Raw genomic sequence first — 15416 nt, forward strand, 5'->3', positions numbered from 1 at the left:
AGTAAAAAGTCAATTTGAGTCTTAGCCACCGAACTACGAAAGGTTACCAAGTGTTCCTCCTTCTTTGGGAAACTCGAATTGGCTATCACCAATCCAAAAGCTCTTGCAAAATCCAAAAGTGAGACTCCTCCTCCATTCCTGTCCCCGAAGCCAAAGCCTCCATGCACATCATCATAACCTCCCGAAATAGGTCCGATGTGTCCATTGAAATCACCTCCCACGAATAGCTTCTCAGTAGGCGGTATGCCTCCCACTAATTCGTCCAAATCCTCCCAAAAGCGCCTCTTCTCCTCGTCGCCTAAGCCCGCTTGCGGCGCATATACACTAATAATGTTCAAAGTGAGTCCTTCAACGACCACCTTAATCGACATCATCCTATCAATGACTCTCCTAACCTCTACCACCTGATCCCTTAATTCACTATCTACTAAAATGCCCACCCCATTTCTATACTTTGACCTACCAGAGAACCACAACTTATACCCGTCTGCCTCCTTAGCTTTAGGACCTACCCATTTGGTCTCTTGGATACAAGCTATATTAATCTTCCTCTTCTGAAGAATCTTAACTAGCTCTATGGACTTCCCCGTTAACGTTCCAATGTTCCAAGATCCTACTCTCAACCTAGACGCTCCTTTAACCCACTTACCTGCAACCCATTATAACATCTTGGGTTGACTTTGTAATTAATCAAAAGTTAACTGAACCATGTTCCAAAGTTGAGGATTTGGAAGAATGAATGCGGATGTCAAAGATCCGTCTTCTTGCTTATATTCTATTTAATAAAAGAAAATAAACCTATAGGAGTCCGTTTGATTTCATAAGTGGAGATAATTAAGGGTTATAATAATTGAAGACGACAGGGAGAATTAACTGCTTTTTTGATGGCATGAGACTGTAAAGCTCGCATATATTTCTTGGTAAGACTTCTTACTTTGTATTGTAAGGTTGAAAATAAGCCTAGAAAGGCACAATTGTTTCCCTTCCCCTTCAGGAGGGGAAAGAGAAGTCTGAGAGCACGGAAAGTTGTTCCATTAGCCATTATATGGGTTATGTGCAAGGAGCAAAATAGGATAGCCTTCAAAGGGGTTGACCATGGTTTTGTAAAGTTACAAAATAATCTCTTGTTTCTAATTTCTTTTTGGTGGCGTACCCATTAGGTTGCTGTTTGTATGGAAGATTGAGTTTCTTTTGAGAGAACCATAGTTTGGTGTAGGTTCTCTAGTTTTTGGTATAAGGCTTTTACACGGGGGTTTCTGCGCCATTAATAAAATTATTTATCTTATGAAATAAATTCAGAGACTAGGATCTTTTCCAAGATCTTGGGCTTAAAATACTTGTTTATTTAAACGCAAGTGAATGCTTTTCACCTCTTCTTTTATAATAGTAATTAGTAACATGTGAAGCTGCTACAAAAATTTTCTTAGGTACCTCATCCACAAGAACATGGGGCGTTCCTGCCGTTGCTTCCCTATTCGCAAGTCGAGGATCATCGGTAGGGAATTCATCTAAGAGGCATGCTGCTGAAGTGGTGCATGATTTTGATCAGGCACCCCCTGTTATACAATTGAAAAATGTAAGTGCATACTAATCAAGTACATATCATAAAGCAGAGGAACAGTAGACATGGCAATGAAATATTTTATATTTGTGATTGATTCTCTCCCTTTCTCTTTTTAGCCACCGTTGGTCTTGAGACCTGGAGAGACTGACACAGAGTATCAAGTGGAGATTATAGTGACAAAACTACTCATAACATCTTACTATGATATTGTGAGGAGAAATATTCAGGATTTGGTTCCAAAAGCTATCATGCATTATCTGGTATTTTCCCCTCTGTTCAACTCTTTGGATATGTATTATGTAGCCAATTTTATTTATATATCTGTTTATGTTTTTCTTTTGCACTGTGTATAGCACTTAGCAAGTTTTTGCCCTTTGGTATCACTCACTGCTGATTTTCTCCAGGTCAATCATGCGAAGAGAAACCTTCTTGGCACGTTCATAGAGAAATTGTACCGGTATGCTCATCGGGACAGTGTTTATTTTTCAAGTTATTTGGTTTTTGGATCTTATAGATCCCACGTAGATTGATTTGACGTCCTCGCTAAACTTGTAACCTGTATGCTAAAGAATCTGAAAATATAGTCTTACTTGAATTAGGAGTACCTCCTCATAAGAAGACAACTCATTCTCAGCTTGTGCTTGTTCCTAATCGGATGGTTAGAGTTCCTATCACCTGGGTCAATTATGCTTCTGGTTGTTGTCTTAGGTTTCCATCTTAATTTTTTTTATTGATTGGTTCGAGCAATCTCTCTTTGTCTACATTTTGTTAAGATTTTTGCATTATTTGATTCCAGTTATCTTGATATTTATATCTTTTTAGAAAGAAAAATGGTAGAAAGTTTAAGTTAGATAGTTGACTAATATGGACAGTCGAACCAGTTCTTTCATGAGGCACAGCTTGTCGACCTTTCCCTCTCCCTCTTTTGGGGGATTCTCCTAAGCAAAATAGGATTAGAAGGCTGTTAAGTCATAGATAATGTAGAATTACCTTGTTTACAGCACACTTTGAGTTATAAACCATGAATGATCATTTCGCTGCCTCTCCTTGAGTCACCCACAGGGAGAACCTATTTGAAGATTTGTTGCGAGAGCAGGATGAAGTTGTGACTCAAAGGAGGATGACTGCAGAAATGTGTCATGCTCTGCGACAAGCTGTCGAGGTTAGTTCAAAAGATTGTATGGTTGCAAGATTAAACTTGACTGCTTTTTTAACTAGAAATCAGTTTTACTCATGTTTCGGTCCACAGAAGTTGCAAGAGTGACTTGTTTTCCTTTTGAAGGATATACAAACAGTTAGTGTAGGTTAAGATTATTTTTGATGTGGCATGTGCACATATGATACCAAGAAACCAGATTTTACTGCAGCCCTACTAGCTACCTCTTATTGTACATAGTATTGTGATATTGGCTTCAAATTTCAAGTGCTGGAATGGAGAAGTCCAAGGGAAGGTAGAAGCAAAGAAGCAGGCATATGTGAAGTTGGTAGATAGCAAGGATGATGAAGAGAAGCGGAAGAACAGGGAAAAGTATAAGATGGCGAGAAAGGAGGCGAAGTTGGTAGTTTCGGCGGCTAAAACGGCTTCCTTTGAACGCCTTTATGCAGAACTAGAGGACAGAGGTGGGGATAAAAAGCTATTCAAGCTCGCCAAGGCAAGAGAGAGGAAGGCACACGACTTGGATCAAGTGAAGTGCATCAAGGACGAGGATGGCCAAGTGTTGGTACAGGAATCTCACATTAGACAGAGATGGCAGTCATACTTTCATGAACTCTTGAACAAAGGAGGGGACAGAGACATTGTGTTGGGAGACTTGGAGCACTCGGATAGGCGTCGCAACTTTGGATATTGTAGGAGTATAAAGGTTGAGGAGGTTAAGGGAGCTGTTCGTAGGATGCGCAGGGGAAGAGCGACCAGACCTGACGAGATTCCTGGGGAATTTTGGAAGAATGCAGGCAGGGTAGGCTTGGAGTGGCTGACTGGGTTGTTTAATGTCATTTTCAAGACAGTGAAGATGCCGGAAGAATGGAGGTGGAGTACAATGATTCCTGTGTACAAGAACAAGGGTGACATTCAAAGCTGCAACAACTATAGAGGTATCAAGCTGCTAAGTCACACTATGAAAATGTGGGAAAGGGTGGTGGAAATGAGGGTGAGGAGAGGTGTGTCTATTTCAGAGAACCAGTTTGGATTCATGCCGGGGCACTCGACTACAGAAGCCATTCATATTGTAAGGAGATTGGTGGAGCAGTATAGGGAGCGGAAGGGGGACTTGCACATGGTATTCATTGACCTAGAAAAGACCTACGACAAAGTGCCAAGAGAGGTCCTATGGAGATGCTTGGAGGCTAAAGGTGTACCTGTGGTGTACATTAGAGCGATAAAGGACATGTATGATGGAGCTAAGACCAGGGTAAGGACGGCAGGAGGAGACTCGGAGCCCTGTTATGATGGGGTTGCATCAGGGATCAGCTCTTAGCCCGTTTCTATTCGCCCTAGTGATGGATGAATTAACGCGACAAATACAAGGTGAGGTGCCTTGGTGTATGTTGTTCGCGGATGACATAGTCCTGATTGATGAGACTTGCAACGGAGTTAACGATAAGCTGGAGGGCTGGAGACAGGCGTTGGAGTCTAAAGGATTTAGATTGAGTAGGACCAAGACAGAATACTTGGAGTGCAAGTTCAGTGGCCTACCGCGTGAGGCTGACGAGGAAGTGAGGCTTGGTACCCAGGCCATTCAAAAGAAAGGAAATTTCAAGTATCTTGGGTCTATTATACAGGGAGATGGGGATATCGACGTTCACATCGTATTGGTGCAGGGTGGATGAAATGGAGGCTCGCCTCCGGAGTGTTGTGTGATAAGAAAGTGCCACCAAAACTTAAAGGCAAGTTCTACAAAGTGGTGGTTAGATCGACCTTACTGTACGGGACGGAGTGTTGGCCAGTCAAGAAATTTCACGTTCAGAAGATGAAAGTCGCGGAAATGCGAATGTTGCGGTGGATGTGTGGGCACACTAGGAGGGATAGAATTAGGAATGAAGATATCCGAGACAACGTGGGAGTGGCATCGGTGGAAGACAAGATGCGGGAAGCGAGGCTGAGATGGTTTGAGCATGTGAAGAGGAGAGACACAAATGCCCTAGTGCGGAGGTGTGAGAGGTTGGCTATGGACGGTTTCAGGAGAGGCAAAGGGAGGCCGAAGAAGTATTGGAGAGAGGTGATTAGACAGGATATGACACAGTTTCAGCTCACCGAGGACATGACCTTAGATAAGAGGTTGTGGAGGACTCAGATTAGGATAGAAGGCTAGGTGGCTAATCCTTTCACCATAGTAATTGTAGTTTTGCTCATTTGTTTATTGCCATTTGATTTCTGCATTGGATTGCTGCTTATATTTGTTGGGCTGTTGTACTTTGGTTATTTTAGTTATCTATAGTAGGTAATGCTCCTTTCTTTCCGAACTGTTCTACCATGACTTTCTCGCTTTTGTTATTCCTTGCTTTCTTATTGTTTTCGATATGCTTAGTCCTATCTAACCTTTTGTCCTGTTTTTCCTCTCTTGAGCCGAGGGTCTTTCGGAAACAGCCGCCCTATCTTTCAAGGTGGGGGTTAGGTCTGCGTACACTTTACCTTCCCTAGACCCCACATGATGAGATTATACTGGGCTTGTTGTTGTTGTTGCATGGAATCCTCCCCTTATCTCTTTTTTCTATTTGAGTAGGTTTGCTAAAGCACTAATTAAAATGTAAAGCTGAAACTTTTGATTCTTCCCATTTTTCTCTAGACACTCGATGAGTTCGTAGCTGATGTTTCTACCCCAAGTTCAAGCGACAGTATGGATTCATTGCCAAAACTTTCTCACCGTTCCTCAAACTCGCACTCAAAATCAAGCGGCTTGAACTCTAGGTAATCAGAATCTTATACACAATACTGCGTGAGTTAATACAATTTTGCCTCTACCAGCATCGATTGGTTCGTTGTTACATTGAGGATAACCTGGTGGAATTATTGAAGCATGTATTAGGTATATGAACTTGTATAGTAATATCTGTTGTGAGTTAGTAGATGAACTTGTATCGTAATATTTTTTGTGAGTTACTTGTAATTGGGCAAATTACTGGCATGGCATATTATTACTCCAATGGAAAAGTTCGGCAGTTTCATTCCACTCTCCCCAATGAGATATTGTTTGAGTATTTTGCTTAACACATCAAAATTTTACAGTGCTTTCCTTTTCTTCTGATTTGTGCTTTCTGCGTTGAGTAGCTTCTGTATATTAAATCCGCAAGCAGTATTTGTACCTAACTAATGAATGCAAAACATTTCTTTCATATAACTTTTATCACTCAACCCTTGTAACTACTAAAGTTAATTATTGTTTAGTGTAAACAGCTGATGCGGGTAAGTATTTTCATCGTTACATCCAAAGCCCTTATTATGATTTCTAATGGGGTGTTGTTGAAAGGAAACTCCATTTGAGATATGTTAATGCTCGTTTCATAGATTGGTGGTTATGTAATCTGATATATCAGAAATTATATGTCAGTAATTCTTTGGTCGGCTTTATCGAGAGATAATTTAACTTATACAAGTCTATGACAGTGTACGGCCTGACCTGGTTCTTTGGTCGGCTTTATCGAGAGAATCTAAAAATTTATTTACTTTCTTTAAGGAAAGCTCTTGTACCCCACTTCTCAATTTTCTTATATTCTATTATTGAAAAATACTAATATATTTATTCGCGCCGTGATTGATATTACAGAAGGCAAATACATAATTATTATCTTGTTTGTTTGAGAACATTAATCTAATTATTTAAATAAAATTACAATTGTAATTTTGCCTCCTACGCATTGTGAAATATTATAGAAAGCAAATAGGAAAAAAGTTATTCGCATGCATTGGTATTTATATGAAACTCACTTTACATGTTTTTATATACGTTCTTATCAACATATATTAATTAATTACACATTTCCTCTTAGTTCTTAACTTAATCAAATATTAATTTATATTGACTTTTTTTTTTAGCTTACAAATTAACTTATGACTTATTTGGCCAAGTTTTGGGAATACGAAAGCACTTTTAGAAACAAATGGCCAAACATAATTTTTTTTAATACTAACAAAAATGATTCTCAAATAATTTGACAAAACACAAAATAATAAAACTTCAAAGTACCTACTAGAATAAATAAAATTATACTTGTAGGGAGAATCTAAAAATTTTAGCATTTTTTAGATAGCAAAAAAAAAAAATTACTTTAACTGCTATTCAGAAGCACTTTTTTCTTTTGATCAAACCACCTATGTTTTTTTTTAAAGGTTATTTTTCTTAAGTGGAGAAAGGTAAAGTAATTTGCTATCATTATAATTTTAAAAGAAATGATGATAGAAATTTAAGCATTCAGAATTCTAGAACACATATGGTTCAATTGTGTTCCATTTACCTTTTTTCTTCTTATTTATAAAATTAGACTGCATGTCCCGAAAAAATAAATACAACTTTTTGAAAATGCTAATTTATATATCGCGCTCTATATAAGGAAAAAGTATACATGTAATCATAATAGTCATATAAGTTAGTATTCCAAAGAGAGAACAAACAAAAATTTATTATACATTCATAATACATTCAGTCATTCCCCGCACGAGCGATTAGATAAAACTCTTTTACATAATTTGATTATTCGTCGTACTTGTTCATTTTTCAAATACTTTTTCACATTCATGGGGTATTTATATATATCATATCCGTAAAAACTTCAGATTCCTTAGTTACATCTGTGACAATAGATTAGTGTGTAATATTAATTATAAACAAAAACAAAATAGTAATATCAATAACAAAGTTAAATCAAGCATGGAAATATACCTTGACAATTTGGTAAAACTCCTTTACATATTTTGGTTCTCCATTGTGCTTGTTTATTTATCAAATATTCATTTCGCGTTTGTGAGATATTTATAAATATCATATCTATGAAAACTTCAGAATTCTTAGTTACATATGCAACAAAACATAAATCTAAAGTTAATTGTAAAAAAAATAGAAAAATAATAATAGCAATAACAATAACAGCAATAACAATAAGAACGATAACAATAACAATAACAATAACAATATCAATAACAATAACAATAATAACAATAAGAACAACAAGAACAATAACAATAATAAAATCAAGCATAAAAATATACCTTGAAATTATTCAAAGATGTACGACTACAAAAATTATGTATTAAGATATAAGCATATTCAAGTAGACATGTGTGATAAATATCTATATGGATTCAATATAATAAAGCACTCTATTTTATCTTAATACCTATTAGCCCAATTCTGAAATTACTGGTGAAGACTTTACAATAGCTGGAAAAGACTCTTTACATGTAGTACTTATTTAAGTTTATTCTCTTATATACTATTACTTTAGTTATTTAAATGAAACTATCGTTGAAGAGAATATCAAATCCAACTCATCATTTCAGGAATAACTGTCACTAGCACCTAACTAAAAAAGTTTGCTCATCAAAACAAAAGATACCAAAAGGAATAAGATACAATGAAAGCAAAGTTTGACAAGCCTTTTCATATGTAACAAGTTACTCTCAACAACGTGCGCATACCTTCCAGATTTTAATCCTTTTATTGTCTCCCATGTCTAGGACCTTAATCAAATTTTAGTCCAAATTGTTTGATGAAATAAAGATGTCAATACTTCTATGGAAAAATGAATTTGAAGTTACATACAAACATTTAGGGAAAAGTTACTACATATGTGATGAACTCACTCAATTTTCAAAAGAAAAAACATATAGATCCGACCCTCGATTAAATTGTTGATATATTTTGTTTCTCTCGTAATTTTAGTTTTGATTTGTAAACGATCACTATATAAAAACATACCTGATGGGAATAAGTGATAACGTCCAAATTCACTCCTCAAAGGGAAAGTGTACACGGTCGTCGCAATATAATTTACCCAACGTCGGGATCGATCCCACAGGGAACAATATACTAAGCGATTTAAACAAGTAAGGAATTATCACCAACTAAGCTAAGCCAAACACTTTTTCAATATTTGGTTTTTTGGTTTTGAAACTAACAAGTAACAAAGATAAAACTAACTAGAAAGCGGGTAAAATGATCAATGGCCACAAGCTTGGATACAAGGAACTCTTAAGTAACGATCCAATATATTTTATGATATTACAACTAAGAGCGGGTTTATGTTAATAGATAATGGTTTCTAAAATCTCATTGAAAGTCTTCCAACCAAATCAATGAATTTCACTCTAAGTTTTTCCAAGCCTTAGAGTATATTAAGCGCAACCAATTGAATCTCAAGTAACTTTCCTATTCCTAGCTCAAGTAATTAGATGGATTTAATGACCCAAATTCTTGTTAATTAATCTTTCCCAACCTAGATTTCCTCTTCCGAGCTCAATCAAAGTAAATGGGCAAGTCTTAGGGTTAGCTACTCCCTTAAGAATCATTCAAAATGAGATTAATTAAAGAAACAAAGACCCACTTCATTAGAAATAAAAATCATTCAATACCTAAGCATAACAAGAGATTTAATCCAACACTTGATAATGAATAATATCATAAACAAGATTCAAGTGGAAGAAGAAAATACTACACACTTAAATATTCAATACAAAACAAGGAATTGAAGAAAGGTTTAAGAAATATCTCATTAAAGTGCTCCAATCTTCTCCTCCAATGGTGTAGATGAAACCCTAGCCTCCAAGCTTGTATGAAAATGGCCAAAGATGAGTTTTACAAACCCTATCATTCTATTTATAGAAGTGCCAAAACGAGAACAAAACCTGAACAAAAATACCCTGCGTGCACAACATGCGAATCGCACTTGGTGTCACATGTGCAACTTGCGAGTCACAGGTTGCACCAAATCTTCGCAAGTACTGCATCTTCAATCAACTGTGGTGCAGCATCTGCAACATAAGATACGACTCGCATGTGGTGCTCGCAAGTGCTGCACCACCGTCTTGCTTTTTTTTGCCATCTCTGCCAATAGATGCTGCAGCACCTGCGACTCGCATGCAGTACATGTGATTCGCAGGTGATGTTCTGGTTCATTTAAGCCATTTTTGCTCCATTTTACTCCGTTATGCTCTCCGGACATCTTATCCTGCAAAACGACATAAATACACGAAAAGTAACAACAAAAGTGCTTGAAGAGTCACAAAAGCTTAAGGAATTAGCATCGAATATCCAGTAATTTCACGGCACATCAATACCCCCAACTTAAAGTCTTTGCTTGTCCTCAAGCAAATCAAAACCAAAATCTCAATGAGGATCCACTTTAAGCACAAAAACATGACTTTGATTGGTACAAATAATTAGGCTACAAGCATGTGAAACTTCAACCAAATAGCTCCCTCATTTCAAAATACAATTTCAAGAATGCAATGGAGTTTCAAAACAATCAAGCGACAACACTCAAGCCTCAATAAGTGACTCAAACCACTAGCTTACTAGATATGCTCATTTGACTCAACTTGAAATTTTTGAACATCACCAATCTATCGTAATCCATATTCCCTCACAAGAAAGAAAGTCTCAAAATCACTATATTCACAACAACAACAACAACACTAGGGACATATACACAGAGTCACTCACACTCAACAAAGAAATTCTAGTGCTAACAAATATCACACCATAAGCTTGCCCTTATTTTCAATCATCACTAACTCAAGAACATTTGGTTAGAGATCACATATGGACTTTTTAAGCTTGTAATGTAGGCTTAGGGAAGGGTAGGATAAGTATTTGGGATACAAGTGACTACGCCCTCCTTGAACACTACACAATACCTTTTGTCCACTTTCCTCTTCATTTCAAAACATCACTCCTTCCTTTGCATACTAGTTTCCCCAATTATTCCAACTTCTTTTTGTGCAACCATTTTCTTGATTTCTATTTTTTTTTCTTTTTTTTTTTTGCACAAAAAGTTTGCAATCTTTTTGTATTTTTTAAGTTTTCTTCCTTTCTTTTGACTTTTCCACAACACTAACTTTCACCACTTCTCAAGCAACACTAACACCCCCAACTTAGGCTTTTAGCCTCAAATTCACAATTTCATGTTCAAGGAGGTAAAGGTTCAAAAGAGAGACTTTTCATCAAAAAGGGTAAAGGCTTGTAATGTGGCAATCAAAGAAAAGGTCATAGGCTCAAATGGAGTTACTAGTGATATTATTTATGCAATGGTAGGCTGGAAAGGCTAAAGAGACTTTTTCAAAAATCACAAAGATAGCCCAAGATCATCTCTCCAACCAACATAATCAAAATTAGCATTGAACGACTAAGCGGGCAATAGATTTCAACGTAAAAATCCCGGGGTAATGTAGCTGTGAATGTCAATTTCACTTCTGCGGTTTCAATTTTTGAAAATAAAGCTGACTAATTTTCTCGACATATAAAGTTGACTAAAATAACCTTACAGTCAAACACTAAGTTTTTTCAAACAAAACTTACTTCGGGCACCTTTTCAACCCCTAAAATGACAATCCGAACGTATACGTATCCTTGATGTATTGAGCCTACATTGTTGTACGCAAAACAAATATCAGGTTCTATATAAAATATTGATGTTTCGGAGTCTTGACACACGACTAATCGTTGGTCAAAGTATGAAAAAACACACTAAGTGTTGCAAAAAAAAAAAAAAAAAAGTTTGCCAATTTTTTTTAGTGCTCGCTATTTTACTGTGCTATACAAAAAAAAGATCTTTTGCTGCGCTAAAGCAGTTAAAAATCTTTTGGCAACGACTTTATTTTCAATAAATCTATACCCTAAAAATAAAAAAACCTTAAGCTAATGATAACAAGTCTTCAAACAAAAATAGACGCCTATGTATATAAAACACTTAATCCTAAAGCTTACAAATAAAACTTACTTCGGAAACCTTTTCAACCCCTAAAATGGCGATCCGAACGTTTACGTATCCTTAATGTATTGAGCCTACATTATTGTACGCAAAAAAAAAATATCAGGTTCTATATAAAATATTGATGTTTCGGAGTCTTGACACACGACTAATAATTGGTCAAAGTATGGAAAAAAGCACTAAGTGTTGCAAAAAATAAAGTTGGCCATTTTTTTTTTTGGTACTGTTTCTATAACGCAGTATTTTACTGCATTATAGAATTTTTTTTAACAACTTCTATAACGCAGTAAAATATTACGCTAAAGCAGTTAACGGCTCCGTCTCCGTGAACTGCTTTAGCACAATAAATTACTGCGCTAAAGATACTTTTGTAACATTTTTTTTATTAGAATATTTTAATTCAAAATGATTTTTTTAGGGGCATTTTAATTCTGAACTCGCAGAACACTGGAAAAACTTTCCTCAAATTTCTGAAACTATGGCCAACGAAAATAATCGATCCCCGCAAAGGCACCAGCCTGGATCTGTCAAGTCGTGGTCCAAACTCCAACGTGTTACATCAAAAAAATAGCAATTGTTTTTTTTTTTTAAAAGAAAGTAAATAATTGAAACAGCAATTCCTATAATAGGGACAAAACAATCATAACCATGCCAACGAAAACACAAAGATTTCACAACAAATTGTACTTCTTCTTATTTGTACCGGACGGCCATGCGTCCAACACTTTGGATTATAGTATATTTATATGTATGTAGTTCTGTTTGGATAGTGATAATATATATATTTTATATTGCTAATAAACATACATAAGTTTGCACTGTTTTTATGTATATATATATATATATAATATGTTCAAAACACGATTAATATAACATTGTTTTTAAGGAAACGACAATTAAAATTATGATTTGACTAATTTATCTTATTCATTATTTGATCTCCATTTAATATTATTTTTTCTTTTACGACATTAATTTATTTTCGCATTTATTAGAGTAAGAACAAAAATGAAAAAGTAATTAAATTCTATCTTATTTTAAAATATAAATATTTTAAGTATATTTATTTAGTAAACATAAAAAATAAATAACATGACGGAATAGCAAATACAACAGTTAAATATCTAGATTAAATCTCTGGCTAATATAAGAAAAGAAAGGAAATTGTATGATTTGGCTACTTAACCTTCAAAAAAAGGCAATAATATAAAGTCCATATTTTTTGCTGTATAATAATTTCATTTGCTCCCACTAATGGGTTGATACACATGTGACAATGAATCCACCATTATTGACATAATGGAAATACTTTGAGAATTACATGAATATTATTTGATTTTTTATATGAGATGCACATTTTTTTTGACATTGATTGTTTTTTAATATGAGATCCACTTTTAAAAAAATAAATTATATTGCTTGATTTTTTTAATATGAGATTCACTTTTTTTTTTTTTTGCATGAGTTGGGGTGGACGACCAAACCACCCCCAACTCATGCTTCTAATATAGTAAACGCACGGGCACAGGCCCGACTTGTTTGTTGCACGGGCATATATGCCCGACTTGTTTTTGTTAATCAATCCTTTCAAAAGGTTCTTCAACACAATATGTGAGACTGATTGTAGCCTTCCATAAATAATTAAAAAAAGCTATCAATGTAAAGTCGAAAGAATCTTTTATCTCCTTAGTGAGGGCAAAGACCCTAGGATTCTTAAAAATATACAGTAGGTACATTTCAAGCTCTTGAACATATGTGCTATCTGCTAAAAATGAACAAATCTCAAATGAGATGCCAAAGCAGGCATACCATTCACACAGAAAGACGAAAAGTCACTATATTCTTTAGCTGGAGGTATACTCTCATATGACTACGTGAAACATGCATTACTCTCAACCTTTTTGTCTTTGTTACCCGTCATGTTGGCATTACAGAACAAGCAAACAAAAAACTTACAATTAGATTAACATTTTCAATAAAGTGACAGTAGCTCTCAACATCGATTTTTGATAATCAACCAAGCAATAGCTTTCCATTTGCTCCTCACTGATCTTCTTGTCATCAGAATCTCCAGTAGAAGAACCCTTGAAGAATAAATATGTCACTATAACCAGTCAGTTTCTTGTCATCAGAATCTCCAGTAGAAGAACGCCTGAAGAATAAATATGTCACTATAACCAGTCAATTTCCTATAAATTTGGTGAAGCACGATCAAGAATGTTGCCTTCAAAAATCTAATTAGAAATGTAGTTTAGAAACAATCCTTTTTTTGGTTTGATAGGTAGTTTATAGATGCACAAACTATAATCAATAATATCTGAAGGTAAAAATACAATTATGTGCATTTAGCAAACAATCGTGAAAATTGATGGTTATATACTTCACTGACCTATGAGCTTATGCATCATTAGTAATTGAATACCAAGATTTTTTGTTTTACCTTCTCAAAAGAATAAGGTAACTACGCCCTGTGTTTTTTGGATCAAATCCGGTGATAATTATCCACCCATGTCCTTCCAAAGCTGGGTAGGTCATCTACAAGGGCATCTCCGACCGTTTACTCTTTTACTTCACATAGTTTTTCGTCTCCTTGATAGCTGAAAGTTTTCAAAAAATCGATTATCAAAAGATCGAATCACTAACTTCGAAAGTATCTGCTTCAGCTTCAGCCACTCGAATTTTCGATATTCCTTTTTATTTCTCATCAACATTATGCACTCAAAGAAGAGGTTACATACCTTCTCTAAAGAATTCTTGACTAAATGCCTTAAGAGACATAATCAAATTTGGCATACACTAAGAATAGAATTTGATTGCCAGATTGACTTGCTCAACTCCAGCATCTGCAGAATTAAATAACAAAAGATAAAGAATGAAGACGCGTGCAATTAACAATACACTATATATAAGCAAATAAATAAGCAATCCAGATATTATAATTGTTGATCTTGTCCCTTGGAGGTCCGAAAGGTAGAAGTCCTCACTGACTTAATCGATTTGAGCGACAATCATCTTTGTATTTATTCACTATGTACCTTGTTATTGATTCCTTTAGTTTATTTGAGTGAATACTTTCACATCAGACTTAGCTAAATCACGTAATCTGCACATGAAAGCAATTCTTTATGAAACACCAGTGAACCCAAAAAACACCTAGCATAGGCAAAAAGCAAAAACAAAGATACCAGACAATATTATAATCCATTCAAGTTTTGTAGTCTACAATATATAAAGATGATAAACAGAGGACGAACTGCTTTAGCATCCAACTTCCCAACTTGAATGAACACTGGAAAAGGCAAATACCAAAGTCAAAAGATGGACCTGGAAGCAATTATTTGAGACAGTAATTATCCTTTTCTAATTTTCTATGAACCCGCAATTTGATAGGCTTTCCTCGTACCTATGAAAAGTAGCACTATTAAAAAATTCTGTTGTACATAAATGTGATCATAAAGATGTACATAGTTTGGTTGATATGAGAAATATAAGAAACTTAAGAGTGAGAAACACATTAGATGACTCTTTAACTTTTAACACTATTGATTTAGTGTACAAACTGTGAATACTCACATCTAAATAAATTCGGATAATTTGACACTAAAGGGAGGAAAAGTATTACTAAAAAATGTTAAAGCAAAAGACTTGTACGAAATATCCGACAGGCGACATGCCAAACTACTGGCCATAACATTCGACTAATACTCCTTTAGTGATATTGACATTACTTAATGTATACATGGCATATAAAATAGTTTTGTTAAAATTGTATGCTAATATCGTCACACCTTTTACTTTTTTATGTATCATTTAAATATGTAAAAAAAATCAAAATTTTTTAAGGTTCTATGTCCAAATTCACACCGAAAATTAGATACTTTGACCCTCGTGCTCCGAATCGTCTCACATACAGTGGGATCGAGGGAGTATA

At 35.2% G+C, this 15416-nt stretch overlaps 1 protein-coding gene and 1 long non-coding RNA gene across 6 annotated transcripts in view; one reads left to right on the forward strand and one right to left on the reverse strand.

The window, feature by feature from the left end:
- The window catches only part of LOC132609453 (dynamin-related protein 3A-like), a 34357-nt gene extending 28624 nt beyond the window's left edge, over positions 1-5733 (forward strand). For 4 of the 5 annotated variants that reach the window (XM_060323436.1, XM_060323437.1, XM_060323439.1 and 1 more), the window contains 5 exons: positions 1428-1576; positions 1681-1824; positions 1969-2021; positions 2627-2726; positions 5350-5733. In XM_060323436.1, coding sequence (XP_060179419.1) covers positions 1428-1576; positions 1681-1824; positions 1969-2021; positions 2627-2726; positions 5350-5475 — 572 coding nt within the window. In that variant the 3' untranslated portion in view covers positions 5476-5733. The remainder of the gene's footprint in view (positions 1-1427; positions 1577-1680; positions 1825-1968; positions 2022-2626; positions 2727-5349) is intronic. The other variant, XM_060323438.1, reaches the window with a different exon arrangement.
- A 7454-nt stretch (positions 5734-13187) lies between these two features.
- Positions 13188-14414, reverse strand: LOC132611464 (uncharacterized). Its single transcript, XR_009571676.1, has 3 exons — positions 14224-14414; positions 13926-14082; positions 13188-13637 (listed from the first exon to the last, which is right to left on the reverse strand). It is a non-coding gene; the product is annotated as an uncharacterized LOC132611464 (long non-coding RNA).
- Between the last annotated feature and the right edge of the window lie 1002 nt (positions 14415-15416).

The sequence above is a fragment of the Lycium barbarum genome, chromosome 9 (genome assembly GCF_019175385.1).
Source record: "Lycium barbarum isolate Lr01 chromosome 9, ASM1917538v2, whole genome shotgun sequence".
NCBI classification, from domain to species: Eukaryota; Viridiplantae; Streptophyta; class Magnoliopsida; order Solanales; family Solanaceae; genus Lycium; species Lycium barbarum.